A 17,622-nucleotide genomic window follows, 5' to 3' on the forward strand; every position below is an offset into this window, starting at 1 on the left:
GGAATAAGGTCTTTAGTGTCTCACTAATCTGTTAACTTTCTCCACTAACTAACTTGCTGCGCAGTAATAACCAGACGGATGATTTAATCACGGCCGGGAGAGTCCTCGAGCAATTCTCAGGGAATCTCTCCCAGAAAGAAAAGTACATCAGTTTTTTATCGGATAGCTGTATACAGCGGTAAGAATAACATGACCTGTTACGCATGATCGTTTTCCTTCACTGTGATTGGTTCAATCTGTGCAAAACAAGCCCCCACTTCGCCCTCTGTCACTGTTAGAGCAGATTTAGATCTCAAAATCATTTAAAAAATGCAAGAGGTTAGAAATTTGATTACTCAGTATGTCATTAGACTATAATAGACTAAATCTTTGATATTGTTTAGCCAGGATCTCAAAGCTTCCACTGGTTTCAACACATCAACAGCAGGGTTGGGTACGGAAACCGGACACCGATATGGATACAGTAACCAGTATGTAACCGGACCGAATCAAAACGCGGATTTCGGTGCCACTTAAATGCCTCAGCTGCCCACTGGTTCTCCGACATGGACACACGCATCATCACCGCATGTGATCGCTAGTCAACCCTTTGACGACGCTGTCATATTATATTACAACTATTCAGTGTTTTCAACCACATAAGGTTTATTTTTGGTTTCAGACATTTAAAAACACAAGTACTAGCAAAACAACATTTATAGTTTGTAAAATACACACTGATGTCTATGGAAGCGGTAATAACAATCCTTTCAGTTATAAATGGATGATGTGTTTAGATGCACATTATGTTGGTAACTATAAAATTTACTCTCTTCTTCTCACACTTCACTGGCCACTTTCATGTATTTCGGGAGAAGAGGATGAATTGATGATGTAGCCTGACATATACAATTCTCTGAACTGTGGTGCGTACTAACATGGCGCACATTGTGCGTTATAGATCAACGAACATGAATCATGATCATTATAAAGGTTTCTTAAATGACAAAACACATTCACTTACATGTATTTAAGAATAAAAGTATCAGCCAAGGACTGACGGACATGGAACGCAACCAATTCGTTTTGTTCCGCGTGTGAAAATGTAAAGTCGATGTCCATACAATAACAGACCAGCGTACATCTAATCAATTATTCATTTAAGATGCAAGTTTACTGCAGGAATAGAGCCGTGAACCTCACGTACTTTTGAAATCCAGCACTCAGTTGATCCTGGTGAACGCTCATCGTCTCAGTTGTAAATGGCAGCGTTCTTCTTCCACGTGGGGTTTCACGTCACGGCTTTCAAGGTAATGCGTCCTAAAATACCGCTCACCTTGTGCAGGACGTGCAATAAGTCAGGAGAGGTGTCGTATATAGCCGGAGAAGGAAAAACGTGAAAAGAATTGCTGAAATTTGAAGCTGGTTTGTAGCATACCGAATACAGACTACTTTGCTGTTATTAGTACTGTAGTGTTATTTAGTGTTAAATTATTGTATTTGGGTTAGGTGGCTTAGGTTTTATTGTGAATTTATGTAAATTTGTTGCGTTTTGTATTTAGACTACTTATATTAAAATTGTAAATACATTCAATTTTAAGAATTTTTTTTTTTTAGATAAGAAAACGCCATTATTTAATGTCATTCACCATCGTTTTGAGGCTCTCTTTTTTTTAAAGTATCGATTTGGCACCGGTATCGAAAAAACCCAAACGATACACAACCCTAATCAGCCGAGTACATTCTGTTCTACACGCCTAACTTTCTAACTCTTGAAGTAATGTTACATTTTATAATTGATTGATGGATTTTTTTTTAAATAAAATAATAAACCAAACTACAGGACACACTTAAAGCTCTGTAAAAACATTTACAACACTGTTTTAGACCTTTTGATCAATACTTTGCACTTTTAAGTCTTATGTTTTTTTAAATGAAACTCACCCACATTCAAGTGTTGATTTAAAAAACGATGACTGAAGCTAGAATAAAATGTATTTTGTTTAAAAGTAGAGGCTCTTTCTCTTGATGTTCACTGCTTACATATTCATTAAGTACCCGGAGGGCCATACATTTTGTGAATATGATCAAAAATGCGGTCGCTGCCTGGCAACTTAAAACGCTGATAAAGTTCAAATAAACTTCTGGACGTGTTCAGTAGTTCTAATGTAACAACACAATTGAATTATGGTGCATCCAATTAAGTGATACAAAATACTAGGGCTGTGCAATGATTAATCGCATCCAAAATAACGGTTTGTTTACACATAATTTGTGTGTATTATTTTGTGTATATATATATAATATGGCAAATATTTCTTAATATATATGCATTTACAGTAACACATGTACATATTTATGTAAACAAACTTTTATTTTGGATACAATTAATCGTTGTACAGCCCTACAAAATGCACATCTCTACAGCAATATATTGTGCAACACTACATTATACAAATAAATTATGTGTTAAATCATAATTACTTTAATGCACACTAGAAAGTTGTCCTTGAAATATTGTGTGTTGGAGGCACAGGAGTTCCTGAACATGGAGAGTGATGGGATACGCTTGGTTTCAAATACTGCTCTGAAGTGATAGAGAGAGTGTGTGTCCTTTCATAATGAGCTTTGGTGTTTTCAGGCCCGAGACAGACACTCACTTCATGTCGCGTACATGTGCTCTCAAGTGTGTGAACTGGGACTGGACCAAATGACGGGTTTGGAGAATATATGATGGTGTAGGAGAAATGTTGTCTGAGTGAGTGAGTGAGTGAGTATCCCCTGTAACCGCACATGTGTTTTCTGTGTCCTGCAGAGGCCACGGGAAGTGTCCGAGCGCGGAGATGTTGACCAAGGCACGCCTGCGCAGTTGCTCTACAGACTGCAGCGTCATCGCACTGGTCCGAGATGAGAGCGGCCCCATCTGACGACGGTACCTCAGTGTTACACTACAGAAGACACACGCCACTGTTCCTCCCCATCACCTGCTGCTCCTCTGATGTGCTTTAGGGTTGAATAGAACAGGTGGTGTGCTTAGCTGGATCAAATTGATCTCCGAGACCATCTTTTACCACTTCTGAATCTCATAATGATAAACGTAAATTGGCCAATGTGTTTTTTGTATTGTAGTAATAACAAGAATAATTTAAGAATGCAACAGTCAGATTGTGTGATGTTTGTGCGCGCTGTGAATGTTACTTTAGTTCATAAAGCACTTTTAAGAGGAGCAATGTTTGATGTAGCTTTTAAATATTAATATAAATGGATATTGATTTGCCATTTATATTGTTGCTGTAACAATCTCGTCTTGGGCTGGATTTCACATTTAGAATTGCTCAGTTTTGTACTTTTATCATAATTGAGTGATGTTAAGTACTATGCATTCATTGCATCGCTTTTAATGCAAAACATGAAATGGGTTTTTAGTAAAAAAAAATTCCACTTGAATGTTGAATATTTATATTGAGAAAAATCAAGTATGTCTTTAGTAGTGTTTAAAATACTTGTAGAATCCATGTTTACACATTTGAAGACTGATTTCTTCACTTCAATGCAATAAAGTTTGAAAGAGATGAAAAAAAAGATCTTTGTGTTTTTAAAGTTAGCGTGAAATGGATATTGACTGTTGTTTTTCTTAATGCATGTTACTGGTCTTACAATAAGACACTGCTGACATATGCAAGGCCACACAGCAGTCGAGCCGAGCACATTCAGATCCGTACAACGCTCAATTTTCACAATACTGTCAACAACCGGTTAAATGCTGAAATTCACTACACAACTTTTAAAATCTGAACAGATTTTGGCGACTTTGTCAATGGTAACAGGTAATGATAAAAGAGACGGATTAAAACAAAAGATGTAAACAGGAATGTGTCTCTCATCGTCATGTGATCTGGTATTAAGATGCATTTTGGTTGATCCGATGTAAACCGGGCCTAAGTGAACCACAATCTCCTGCAGAAGCATGTGCCTTGTTGCTATGAGAAGCATAACATGAAAACAATAGCTGTGTCCAAATTCTGAGTCCGCGTCCCTCGAAGGCTGCGTTCCCAGGCCGAGTGCGTCACAGTGGCGTGATGAAGACTGACCCAATTCAATGGCTCCTTTAAATGAGGCCTACAAATGCATCCTTTGTTTCCTGGGCCAAGAAGGACAGAATGAGTGGATGCTTTACAGGGAAGACTATCCCAAGATTCATCGTGAGCTGGTGATGACAGCTTTTTTTTTTTCATTTAAGAGAAAATGCCAGATTACACTTTTAGGAAGTTTCAACTTACTCTAAGATCTAATGATCCAAATGTGGAAAAAAAACTTGTTTAAAGAAGTGTTTACATTTTTTTTATTTGTCTTACTAAGATGCAATTTTATAGAATTTCATAAGAGATTATACTCTTGTGTGCATAAATGGACCAAATAAACAAACCTTGTTTTGTGTTCAGACGGCTGAATTGAACTTTCCAGTACAAACGTTACTGGTGCTCGTCAGCTGTCACGACAATAGCAATCCTCCATAGGTTGGACCAAATTTTCGGTTTACCTTTGTGTCCTTTGTGCAGCTTCAATTGGTACACAGCTAATTTCCTGCTTACACGTTCATAGGCCATATCCGATCAGTGCTACATGGGATGAAAAAGTGGGAATTGGGTCACTTAAACCGTGCAATGTGAATGCAGCCATAGTCTAGAGCTAAAAAAAAAATTATCCAACATAAACTGAGATTTTCTTTGAAATCTGTCAATTTAGACTGGTTAGAATGGTTCTACCTTGGACTCGTCCATACTGTAAATGGGTCAAAAAATCTGGGTAAAAGTCATAGTGTATTTTAATCCTCGCCTTTATCACTTGGAAATTTTCTAATGCGGTGGTAAAGTTTCATTTTGACCAAAAACTGCTACTTTGTTCCAGTAAACAGGGAAACTCATAACTAGTTGAATGTATAAAGGTGTGTGCATGTATTAAGAGAGCTTTCCCATTAAACTCCCCCCTTTTGCAATTGGTCAACAAACGGGTAGTTCTGCATATTATGCTGCATAAAAATGGACCTGAACCAAGTTAAAAAAAAGTATAAATAAAGTTTTGTCATGAAACTCTAGATGGTGCAGTCAATCATAGTATTCTCTATAGACACAGCTGATTGGTTCTCCTATATCAGTAGCCAATGAGCTCGCAGCTAAACCTTCAAAAACTGGTCAGCATTTGCTGTTGCAGTGTGCTTTCAGAAACCCTCCACCTTCCCCAGCTCCACCTGTTTAGATCTTGTACAGCAACAGCATGTCTTGCTTGCTCACAGTAAACAGGTGTAAGTATTAGCAGTAGCAGCACTATTCTGCCAAGACCAACATTTTCACTGTCAATCCCATTACCATGCCAAGCACTTTAGTTCTAGCCCCAAACAAATACAGCTGAACCAGCTAATCAAGGTTTTCTGGATCACTAGAAACTTCCAGGCAGGTGAGCTGGAGCTAAACTTTGCCGGAAAGTGTCCCTAGAGTAGCAGGACTGGACACCCCCTGTTGTGACACTGTTTTTTTCTGTCTAAACCGGTAAAACCATTTTTCTGTAAATTATTTGAGTTGAATTTGTTATATTTGAGTATCACAAATGAGAGCAATGAATGAATGTGTAAACTTGAATCGAAAAATTTTTTACAAGAGACTGAGTATTTTTTTATTAGTGACCAGTTTATTAATTTTTTTAACATGGCAACTGCAGTTTGAAGCATGTTACAAAACATATCGCAAGTTTACCTAAGATGGACTGATCGCTGTTCACTGAATGACTGTTCACTTGTATCTTTTCTGAACATCAATTAAACACAATAGCACCTTTTGAATTATGATGTAGCGGCACTGTTTGCATTGCTATGGAATTTTTTTAGATAAACTAGATGCAAAGGTTTTGAAAACTACATGGTAAACCACATGGCTATCAGCTGTTTGGAAAGGCTGCTCTCTGGACATAAAGGGTGGAGCTTGAAGGTCCAGCCACACCCTAACCCTATCCCTAAACTAAATTCGGTGAAGCTGGACTAGATCAAGTTCCACCCATTACTGGACGCATCTGGCTCTGCAGAGAGCATCACTTCAGGAGCTGACTCAATGGCGAGCGTCCTCCTCCTCTTCAAGATCGTCTTCCTCATACTCGCCCACTTCATCTGCAGTGGCGTCTTGGTACTGCTGATACTCGGAGACCAGGTCGTTCATGTTGCTCTCGGCCTCTGTGAACTCCATCTCGTCCATTCCCTCGCCAGTGTACCAGTGCAGGAAAGCCTTGCGTCTGAACATGGCGGTGAACTGCTCTGAAATCCTGCGGAACAGTTCTTGAATGGCCGTGCTGTTGCCGATGAATGTGGCGGACATTTTGAGCCCGCGGGGTGGGATGTCGCAGACTGCGGTCTTGACGTTATTTGGGATCCATTCCACGAAGTAGCTACTGTTCTTGTTCTGAACGCTCAGCATCTGCTCGTCCACCTCCTTCATGGACATGCGTCCACGGAAGATGGCGGCGACTGTGAGGTATCGTCCGTGGCGTGGGTCGCAGGCCGCCATCATGTTCTTGGCATCGAACATCTGCTGCGTGAGCTCTGGAACTGAAAGGGCACGATACTGCTGGCTTCCACGACTTGTCAGAGGAGCGAAACCAGGCATGAAGAAGTGGAGGCGAGGGAAGGGCACCATGTTGACGGCCAGCTTGCGTAAGTCGGCGTTAAGTTGACCGGGGAATCGCAGGCAAGTGGTGACGCCACTCATGGTCGCCGAAACAAGGTGGTTCAGGTCGCCGTAAGTAGGAGTGGTGAGTTTAAGAGTGCGAAAGCAAATATCGTAGAGTGCTTCGTTGTCAATGCAGAAGGTCTCGTCGGTGTTCTCCACCAGTTGATGCACAGAGAGTGTCGCGTTGTAGGGCTCCACCACTGTGTCAGACACTTTGGGTGAAGGCATGACGCTGAAAGTGTTCATGATCCGGTCGGGATACTCCTCGCGAATCTTGCTGATGAGGAGAGTGCCCATGCCGGAGCCGGTGCCCCCCCCCAGGGAGTGCGTGAGCTGGAAGCCCTGCAGGCAGTCGCAGTTCTCGGACTCCTTCCTCACCACGTCCAGCACTGAGTCCACCAACTCCGCTCCCTCTGTGTAGTGGCCTTTGGCCCAATTGTTCCCAGCTCCGCTTTGACCTGAAAGAAAGCCCATGTGTCCCATTTTTAACTTGATCAAATCAATATCACTTCAAGTACTGGGTTAGCTGAACCAAAAATTAAGCGGGGTGCACAATGTGCAATTTTATAATAGTCCTTTTTGATTGTTTCTTGTCAGACTGTAAAAACCTGATCCTCACTGTAAGTCATGTCACACTGTAATATCTCAGTTGATATTAATATCAGACTGGATGACAGTCAAGAGGAGTTGAAAACAAACGCACGTAAGAAAACTCGTCCGGAGTTTTACATCAATCGATGACATGTTCTGTGACTATGAGCTGCATTACACGCTGGATTGAAATGGTGGCTACAAAGAAATCTCTAACGTTACTTTGTCACTGCTTTTCTTTAAAAACAAAGACAATTTGACCGTCGTTGTAGGAGAAGTCACACTGCAGGACTATGAGTCCAATCTTCTGACACTGCCAGAATTTTGTCAGAGGTAAAATTTGATTAATCGGCTGCCGGTGAACATGTCAAACTAAGGATCAAAAAGATTTCAGATTTTAGCCTAGGACAGAGGAATCTTTAAGGATTTGCAAAATTAGTCTCAGGTGGCCAAAATCGCTGTGGCTAAAAATCGCACACCGTGCACCCGGCTTTAAATGTCATTATTTACTCGCCCTCATGCTGTTGACTTTTCCTTCTGTGGAACACAAAATATACCCCAGTGTAGTGTTTTTCAGTATGGGTATAAGGGTGGGCTGTTGAGCTTTGATAAGAACAGCACCATAAAAATAGTCCATATAATATTCTCAACATTTGCCACTTTCCTGCAGAGCTTGGGTCCAGCCCTACTCAAACTCGCCTGAACATGCTCATCAAGGTCCTAAAAATTACTAGAAAGCTACAGACAACTGAGTTTGATCAGGGTTGGAGCTAAACTCTGCAGGAAAGTGATCCGCCAGGGCTAAAGTTGAGAACCCCTGCCATATGACATTATATACCTGTGTGAGGAATAGATGGAAATGTAGGTCACTATTTAGATCACAGTTTTCCCCTATATATACCAGTTTAACATCAGCATAGTGCGGAAGGTCATGTCAAGTCACCTTCATTTATATAGCGCTTTAAAAAAAATAAGACTGCTTTGCAACAGCTTTACAGTGATGATAAGAAACAGAGATTGTTTTGGCTTTACAGCGGCTTTAGAATAAAGTTATTGTCCAGCTAAAGTTAGTTTTGATTGTTTCTCTTCCATTGCAAAGAAAATTATTTATTAACTTAGGGGCCGCTAACACGACACCGTTCTAACAGAAAACCCTTAATGCGTTCCGGCCGCTCATCGGCACAACAACAGTGCCTGGTGTCTCGAGAACGCAAACCTTGAAATAGGTTCCAAGGTGCAAGCGTTGAATAAAAAAAAAAGAATAAAGTTATATCCGCATAAAACTTCAAAAACACAAATCTGTGAAAATCCTGACGACGTGCACATGGGTATTACATGTTCAGTCCATAGGTATGCGCGTTTGAATATATATGTGCGCAGGCGTGTAGTCATTCTTTACAAATTTACCTCAACAAATTACTTGTCTGGCCTTAAATTCATAATACAGAATTTGTCGCTTTCGCGTATCCATGTATGAACCGGAATTATTTTGACAACGTTTTATCAGTACAAAGATAAAGGGAAGGAGACCTTCACAGGGGAGAGAATAGTTGACATTTCAGGACTGCGTTGTCGTCGTGTCCAGGCAGGCACAGTTCCTTCATCAGGTCTGGATAAGCGTTCCCGGTTCCGTCTGACCTAATCTATGCAGCCTAACAGTGAATTATAGAAGTTGATAATGTGTTATGTGTATGCTAGGTCAATTTATGTAGGTCAGATGTGTTTTTAGTCTAGATTTAAACTGACAGAGTGTGTCTGCTGTCCGGACAATGTTAGGAAGACTTTTTAGTTAGGAAGAGTTTTTAGTCTTAGTGCTAAATAGGAAAAGGATCTACCGCCAGCAGTCTATTTTGATATTCTAGGTATTATCAACTGGCCGAAATTTTTAGATCGCAATAGACGTGAAGGACTATAATGCATTAAGAGCTCGCTAAAGTACTGGGGAACTAAACCATTTAGTGCTTTGTAAGTAATCAGCAATATTTAAAAAATAATTATTAGAATCAAAATTTTTTCAGAATTAAGTAGAAGGAAATTACTAGTCATCCAGTTTTTATATCAGCTATGCATTCCGTTCATTTTGTGAATTGGTAAGTTCCGTCAGGGCGTATAGAAATATAGAGCTGAGTATCATCAGCATAACAGTGAAAACTAATGCCATGCCTCCTAATGATATCTCCTAAGGGTAGCATGTACAGAGTTAACAGCAACGGTCCTTATACTGAGCCTTGTGGTACTCCATACTGAACTTATGATTGATATGAAATCTCTTCATTTGCTACCACCAACTAATAACGGTGAGATAAGTATGATTTAAACCATGCTAATGCAATTCCACGAATGCTAACAATTTTTTCATAATTTCTTTAAAGAATGTTGTGGTCAATAGTATCAAATGCAGCACTAAGATCGAGTAACACTAATAGACCACACAACCACGATCGGATGATAAGAGCAAATAATTTGTGACTAATGAGAGCTGTCTCAGTACTATGGTACGGTCTAAATCCTGAATTATATATATATATATATATATATATATATATATATATATATATACTGTTGTCTGTGACATTAATATTAATAACACATTGTTCATTGTAGAAATTAAATAGTTTCATCTTTGTTAAAGCTGTATTTTGTTGTTTTATTTTACATTTAGGTTTAATTATTCATTTCTGTACCTGAATACTACTGTTAGACTTTGTAACTTTGTTATTTAGTATTAATCTCTGCTTGTAATTTGTTTATTTGTTCTTCTTTTATTACTTACTGTTCACTTGTTTTAAATAATGTGTGAACTTTATCAGTTAGGCTAGTAGTTTTTGATGTAGTAGCTATCGAATAACTTCAAGTGAGCTTTAAGTAATAAATGAAAAGCAAAGTTACACCCCCCAAAAGCAAAGCAAACCTTTATTTCTCGTTAATTTAGCCACTGTTTAAAATAAAGACCTATGGTTTTGTTTGTTTTCTTCTAAGAGAGTAGAAAAATAAGCAGATCTAGCAATTTTTAAGGGCTTTCAGTACGCAATCGTGCTCTCTCTCTATGAAATGCCAAAAACTTTAAATTTGTTTTCTTCCAGTTGCACTCTTTTTTGCTGGCTGCTCTCAAGGGCCCGAGTGTGCTCGTTGTACCACAGTGTTGCACTATTTTCTTTAATCGTCTTTAAGCGCAAAGGAGCAACTGTGTCTAAAGTGCTGGAAAAGAGAGAGTCAAAAGTTTCTGTTGCAATATCGAGTTCTTTCTAATCTTTCTGGGATGCTGAGGAGATGAAACTGATCAGGAATATTATTAATAAAGCAATCTTTAGTGGCAGAAGTGGTAGGTCTAACATATTTGTAACACGGAGTCGGCTTTGCAGCCTTGGCTAAATGAAATTTACACAAGACTAGATAAAGATCTGAGATGTCATCGCTCTGCTGCAGAATTTCAACAGCATCAACATCTATTCCATGATTCCATCACTGATTAGATCTAGAGTATGATTACGACAATGAGGTCCTGACACTTGTCAAACTCCAATAGAGTTAAGAATGTCTTAAAATGCCAATCCCAAGGCATCTTTTCCGTTATCTACATGTATATTAAAATCACCAAAAATTAGGACTTTATCAGCAGCCAGAATTAACTCTGATAGAAAGTCAGCAAATTCTTTGATAAAGTCTGTATGGTGGCCTGTATACAGAAGCTAGCACAAATCTTAAATGTGATTTATCATTTACACTAGATATTGTTACATTAAGCACCAACACTTCAAAAGAATTATATCTGAAACTAGACTTCTCAGTAATTCTGAAATTATTACTATAAATTACAGCAACACCTTTGCCTTTCAGACGAGGTTCATATTTATAACAGTAATCATGGCGGGTGGACTCATTTAAAGTAATGTAATCGTCTGGTTTTAGCCAGATTTATGTCAAACAGCACATCTAGGTTATAATCTGTAATCACATAATTAATGATAAGTGCTTTTGAAGTAAGGGATTGAATATTCAGCAACCCGAGCTTAATCATGTGTTCATCTGTATTAAATCTGTTTTTATGCGATGAACATCAATTCAATTTTTACCCTTAAATTGTTTTAGGAGTTTTTTGTATTTCCTAATTCGGGGAACAGACACAGTCTCTATATGATGATATCTAGGTGAAAGAGGCTCTATGTGATGGGATTTATCTGACCTCAGTGACATGAGACAGCTAGCAGACGGTCGGTTTAGCCAGTCTGTCTGCTTCCTGACCTGAGCCCCAGATAGTCATGTTTGGGCTCTACGACTGTAGCTGTGTCCCAATGTGAAGGCTGCATCCTCCGAACGCTGTATTTGAAGGCTGATTGGCCGCATTTGAAGGCCAGTTGCGTCATCACGGCGCGACGAAGGCTACCCTGATTCAAAAGCGAAGCCAAATGCACCCTTTGTTTCCCCGTGAAAGAAAGGATACATAAATGGATCCTTAGCGGCCTATCCTACCCCATAAGTCATTGCGTGCCGGTGACAACAGCATTTTTATTTAAAAAAAAATGACAGACGATTGTTCTAGTCGCCTAGCAAATGTGACAGCTAAGGATGACGAGCGGGAGAAACATTTGAACTGCACTTTTTTATATTCAACTGGGTTTTATATTCAAAAAGGGTTTAAAACCTGTGTAAATATATTCACCATGGTCCATTTATGTACATAATAAAAAGAATACACTAGCCTACAAAATCGCATCAAGGTAAGATATAAGTGAACATTTGAACCATATATATATATATTTTTATTTTATATATATAAAATTTTTATATATATTTTTATATTATAAATTTATATATATTATGTATGTATGTATATATATATATATATATATATATATATATATATATATATATATATATATATATATATATATATATATATATATATATATATACAATAATATATATATATGCATGCCTATGTATGTTTTCTTTTCTTTTCATATTTCATTACATTATTTACTTAAATTAACGCCAAATACTTGAACAGTTTAAAGTGTAATCCGGCAATTCAGGAGTCAGGACTTTCATCATGCATCACCATTTCAGGGTCCAAATAAAAAACGGTACTAATAAACAAGGCAACACTTTATTTTATAGTGTCCTTGCTACATATTACTGTTATTACTATGGTAAGGACATGTAACCCTATAGTAAGTACATGTATTTGCTTAATAATACTCAGTGCTTAAATTTATAATTACACTAACAATGACACCTTAAAATAAAGTGTAACCATAAACACTTATGATATTCTCTAAATCTACCAACAAAAAAACCCCCATGATCCTACAAATGTAGGGCGGGCTTGATTGTGTCTATCTGGAATTGATTGGATGGTGGTTGTTTGGTATTGGTGGATCTCATGTGAGTGACAGGTTGCCCCGCCCTCGTCATCAGAGAAGAGAAGTGATGTCATGTTTACCATCCTCTCCATCTTGCACACAGTTGAGCGCGTAAAAGCCCAGTTATACTAACGCCAACGTTCTGTTTAATTTTTTCTCAGGAGTAAAAGAAGAAATTCGGAATACATGACGAACGGTATTGTGGGAATGGGGTTTGGCCAATTTCTTCAGTTTCAGTAATCAGAATTTCAGTTATAATTGCAACCCCATTCAGCTATAAAGCAGCTGTTCAGTGTGTTCATGTTCTTGTAGAAGCTGAAGAGATTTGCGTCTAAAGAGAGGGAGGAGCCTTGAGCCCCACCCATGTATTACACAATCGTCATGGACCAACTGCATGCAGTTCCAAGGTGTTTTTGTATGGCAGAGGGGAAGATTTTCAGTGAATAACAAGCACATTTCAGCCGGTTTATATAGCTTTAAATCTATTCTATAGCTTTAGAAGATGTGAAATTTTGCACACAAATTGTATTTTCTGCTATTATGGTGCTTTTGGAGCTCAACATCTTCTGTTACGTAAAAAAAAAAAGAGCACTGGATTCTGTAGAATTTTTGTTTTTTAAAGCAACAAAGTAGAATCTAGTAAATTCACAGATGTTCAAAATCAAATATGTAATAAACATACCAAACACAAAATTATCTGGCCTGAAGATTTGTCCAAATGGGCCAGAGCGGACCGAGTCCATAGTGCCAGGCTCCAGGTCCACCAGGATGGCACGAGGGACATATTTGTTTCCTGTGAAATAAAATAGGCTTGGTGTAAAGATAAAGTATGGAATATACAAAGAAAAAGAAAAAATCCAACCTAAAACCAAGATCTAGAGCATCTATTCAAATGAATGAAATACAATAGGTGCATTAAATGCATTCTTTTTTTAAATATAAATTCATTTAATATATGCATAATTGAATACCCCCTCTTCCCTGATCTCATGCCTGTCTAGTAAATGCTGACCCTGGTAATCCGCAGCGTCCTCCATCTTCATACCCTGCTCCACCCTTTTATTGACATCCGCAGCTACAGATCTACTCTTCTCTCCAGGAACACAAAGACACATCTGGGTGCTGCTGAATGATTGTGCTAATACCCCACAATCTTTAAATAACGCAATCTGATGTCTGAGTTAAAATCTGTAACGCAGCCTATAAGAAGCAGGTCAGACGGGCTTCTGAAATAGTCAATAGCTGACAGCTGCAGTCTATGATCAGGTGACCAGAGCTGGGAAAACTGACCATCTGGACCCCATGACCCAAAAAATACATGCAAAAGCAGATATCTGACTTACCAGACGCCTCATTGTAATAAACACTTATCCTCTCCAGCTGCAGTTCACTGTCACCTTGATAACTGCCAGTGGGATCAATGCCGTGTTCATCACTGATCACCTCCCAGAACTGAAACGCAGGGATGATAACGCAGGTTTAATGCTCTGAAATGAACACACTAGTAGGCTAATGATGAAGCAGGTTTAGCGGTGAATAGATGTGCTTTTGTGAATGACGCACACTAACGATGATAATGCCGGTTTAGTGGTGAATAGATGTGCAGTTGTGATACGATCACACTAGTAAGATAAAGCAGGATTAATGCTGTGAAATGAACACACTAGTAATAATAAAGCAGGTTTAGTGTTGAATAGATGTGCCGTTGTGAATGACGCACACTGCGGTTCTCTCAGCACAGGATCTGTGGGTCACTCACCACACCCATGCAACACACATGATGCCACTAACACAATCACCTTCAGGGTGTTCATGCATACAGCAAAGTGAGCAATTCTTTTCTTTTCATTCCATCTTTTGCAATAGAAGGTAAAATTACAGTCTACGAAAAACTTAAGAGATATGAACACGTAGGCTAATCTTACCTTGGCACCGATCTGGTTGCCGCACTGGCCGGCCTGGATATGAACGATCTCCCTCATCGTGCTCAGCTGTGTGTGTAATGCTGGAAGGATGCTGTGTGTGTGTCACTGCAGCTGATGCGACTCTGTCTCTCGATCTGAGATCTTCTTCACACTCAGCTTTAGCTCACTCGCTCTCAGCCAATCACGAGCCACGGGTTTGATGCAGTGGAAGTGCTGCAGCAGCGCGTGCGCGTGCGCGTGTCACTCGTGCTCCGTGACGCGTTCGACTCGAGCGTTCCAAATGCTGAGTCAACACTTACGACAGAACTCACGCGCCTGCCACATAATATCCAATTAGTTAATTACTAAACAAGTTGTAGCCTAATCCTAGTTTTGCTTCTAGTCAACATTCTAAACGAATATGTATTTGTTTACTCCCAATTCTATCCTGCAGAGGGCAGCGACACTTTATGGAGACTGTAAAGCTACTATAGATCCAGACACTCAAAATGAAGAAATAAACATTCATAACTTTAATCGCTTGGCAATAACATACATTTACACGCTTAGCCACGTGGAGGAGCAGCTTTTAAGTTTTAAATCGATTGCTCTAAATTAGTTATTTTTACTCTTCGTTGCCGAAAAGTTCATTACAGTTTTTCTCAATTGCTTTTTTCAAATCATCCCTAACACGTGCAAAAAAGTGTATTTCTCAGGCCAATTTGTACAAACTGCAATATATAATAGATATGTTTCTAAAGCTAGTCAGTTACTAAAAATCCTTAGTACATCTCTCAAAAGTATATTCATGCCAATGATCATGTCAGTGTCATCAGAATGATAATTCATTGAGTCATTGTTCACGAACAAGGTCGTCAAAATGTTTAGGCATGTTGTCAATGTAACTGTACTTTGGCAGTATTTCCTGATGTAAACTTAGGCTACAGTTTGGATGACAGTTACTGTATTGAAAATGCACAAGGCTGCACTTCTATATCAATTTCAACTGTACTATTTACATTACTGTATGTGGGTTATTGATTAAAAGAGACTGGACAGGATTTTGTTTTTCACAGCTTTTACTAGTGCTACTTTATGAAAGAAAAACACAAAAATGGCAAGTCTCATGGCATTGTTTGCTCGGACCATGGTGCAAATAGCCTCCTCGTGTCGGTTTGAGGTAATCTTGCAGTCCTGTGGGGAAAACTGCAGTGATGCATCGCACACTTTCACATAGACAAAAACTATGCGAACACTACTGTAAAACATACAGGTGGGTGCAGTATGTATCTGTGTAGAGTATATTTCTGTATGCTGTGAAAATACAAGTGGACTACTGTAATATGAAGCATTGTAGGAAGTATACTGCTTACAGTATCAGTGCACTGTACATTGGTGGACATACCTGTTCTCTCTTCGAAACGTTTGAACTATTGAGGACACATTTGATCTCCCAATATTCGGCTGCACCCTTCGACCCACCTCAGCCATTGCAAGGCCATGATTGACAACATGGTCTACAATAGTGGCTCTTATGTCATCAGATATGTGCCTGTGTCCTCTTCTGCCTCTCCTCTGTTTTGCCTTCCACCACGCATCCTTCTTCCTCTTCCTCCTCCTCTTCATCCTTCCTCCTCCTCTTCTTCCTCCTCTTCCTCCTCATCCTCTTCTTCCTCCACTTCCTCCTCCTCTTCTTCCTCCTCCTCCTCTTCTTCTTCCTCCACTTCCTCCTCCTTCCTCTTCTTCCTCCTCCTTCCTCTTCTTCCTCCTTTTCCTCCTCCTCTTCCTCCTCATCCTCTTCTTCCTCCTCTTCTTCCTCCTCCTCTTCTTCCTCCTCTTCTTCTTCCTCCACTTCCTCCTTCCTCTCCTTCCGCCTCCTTCCTCTTCTTCCTCCTTTTCCTCCTCCTCTTCCTCCTCATCCTCTTCTTCCTCCTCCTCCTCTTCATCCACTTCATCCTCTTCCTCCTCCTCCACTTCCTCCTCGTCTTCTTCCTCCTCTTCATCTTCTTCCTCCTCCTCTTCCTCTTCTTCCTCTTCCTCATCCTCTTCTTCCTCCTCATCCTCCTCTTCTTCCTCTTCCTCCTCTTCCTCCACGTCCTCCTTCTTCCTCCTCTTCCTCCTTCTTCCTCATCCTCTTCTTCCTCCTCATCCTCCTCTTCTTCCTCTTCCTCCTCTTCCTCCACGTCCTCCTTCTTCCTCCTCTTCCTCCTTCCTCTTCCTCATCCTCTTCTTCCTCTTCCTCCTCCTCTTCCTCCTCTTCCTCCACGTCCTCCTTCTTCCTCCTCTTCCTCCTTCTTCCTCATCCTCTTCTTCTTCCTCCTCATCCTCCTCTTCTTCCTCTTCCTCCTCCTCTTCTTCTTCCTCCTCATCCTCCTCTTCTTCCTCCTCTTCTTCCTCATCCTCTTCTTCTTCCTCCTCATCCTCCTCTTCTTCCTCTTCCTCCTCCTCTTCTTCTTCCTCCTCTTCCTCCTCTTCTTCCTTCTCTTCCTCCACTTCCTCCTCCTTCCTCCTCTTCTTCCTCCTCCCTCCTCTTCTTCCTCCTCCTCCCCCTCTTCCTCCTCCTCTTCCTCCTCCTCCTTCCTCTTCTTCCTCCTCCTCTTCTTCTTCCTCCTCATCCTCCTCTTCTTCCTCTTCCTCTTCCTCCTCCACCTCCTCCTCCTTCATCTTTCAATTGCAACTGTAAACTTAAGCATTGAGAACGTTGTAGGTGTACAGACAGTTTAATAATAATATACTTTATAAAGACAGTACCATCGCTTATACAGGCAGGAGCCACCTTTGAAAAACAGTCTCGACCAGTGGAATCATGAACGCAGAGCCAGTGCGCTGGTGAGATGTGAACGAGCCAGAAATTGTGATAAGGTGAGCGAACAGTAGGCTACGTGTACATATTGTGCTTTTCCCGGAAACAACAGACCATGTGAGATTCCAAGACAGTTCAGCGCACTGGCTCGGCGTTCATGATTCGATTGGTTTAGACAGTTTTCCAAAGATAGCTCCTTCCTGTATACTCGAAGTGGACTGTCTTTATAAAATATCTTGTTATTAAACTGTCTGTACACTTACAACGTT

General features: G+C 40.0%; 2 protein-coding genes across 4 annotated transcripts in view; one reads left to right on the forward strand and one right to left on the reverse strand.

The window, feature by feature from the left end:
• The window catches only part of ssx2ipa (synovial sarcoma, X breakpoint 2 interacting protein a), a 45,785-nt gene extending 42,224 nt beyond the window's left edge, over window positions 1–3,561 (forward strand). For all 3 annotated transcript variants that reach the window (XM_077242130.1, XM_077242132.1, XM_077242131.1), the window contains exon 14: window positions 2,795–3,561. In XM_077242130.1, coding sequence (XP_077098245.1) covers window positions 2,795–2,906 — 112 coding nt within the window. In that variant the 3' untranslated portion in view covers window positions 2,907–3,561. The remainder of the gene's footprint in view (window positions 1–2,794) is intronic.
• A 2,083-nt stretch (window positions 3,562–5,644) lies between these two features.
• On the reverse strand, window positions 5,645–14,824 carry tubb2 (tubulin, beta 2A class IIa). Its single transcript, XM_077242133.1, has 4 exons — window positions 14,572–14,824; window positions 13,990–14,098; window positions 13,329–13,439; window positions 5,645–7,150 (listed from the first exon to the last, which is right to left on the reverse strand). Exons 1-4 carry the CDS (start codon window positions 14,626–14,628, stop codon window positions 6,078–6,080), a joined length of 1,350 nt encoding a protein of 449 aa, XP_077098248.1. The 5' UTR covers window positions 14,629–14,824; the 3' UTR covers window positions 5,645–6,077.
• Between the last annotated feature and the right edge of the window lie 2,798 nt (window positions 14,825–17,622).

This window comes from Siphateles boraxobius, unplaced genomic scaffold (assembly GCF_051911475.1).
Source record: "Siphateles boraxobius isolate OS27281-9 unplaced genomic scaffold, OSU_SipBor_1 25, whole genome shotgun sequence".
NCBI lineage: Eukaryota > Metazoa > Chordata > Actinopteri > Cypriniformes > Leuciscidae > Siphateles > Siphateles boraxobius.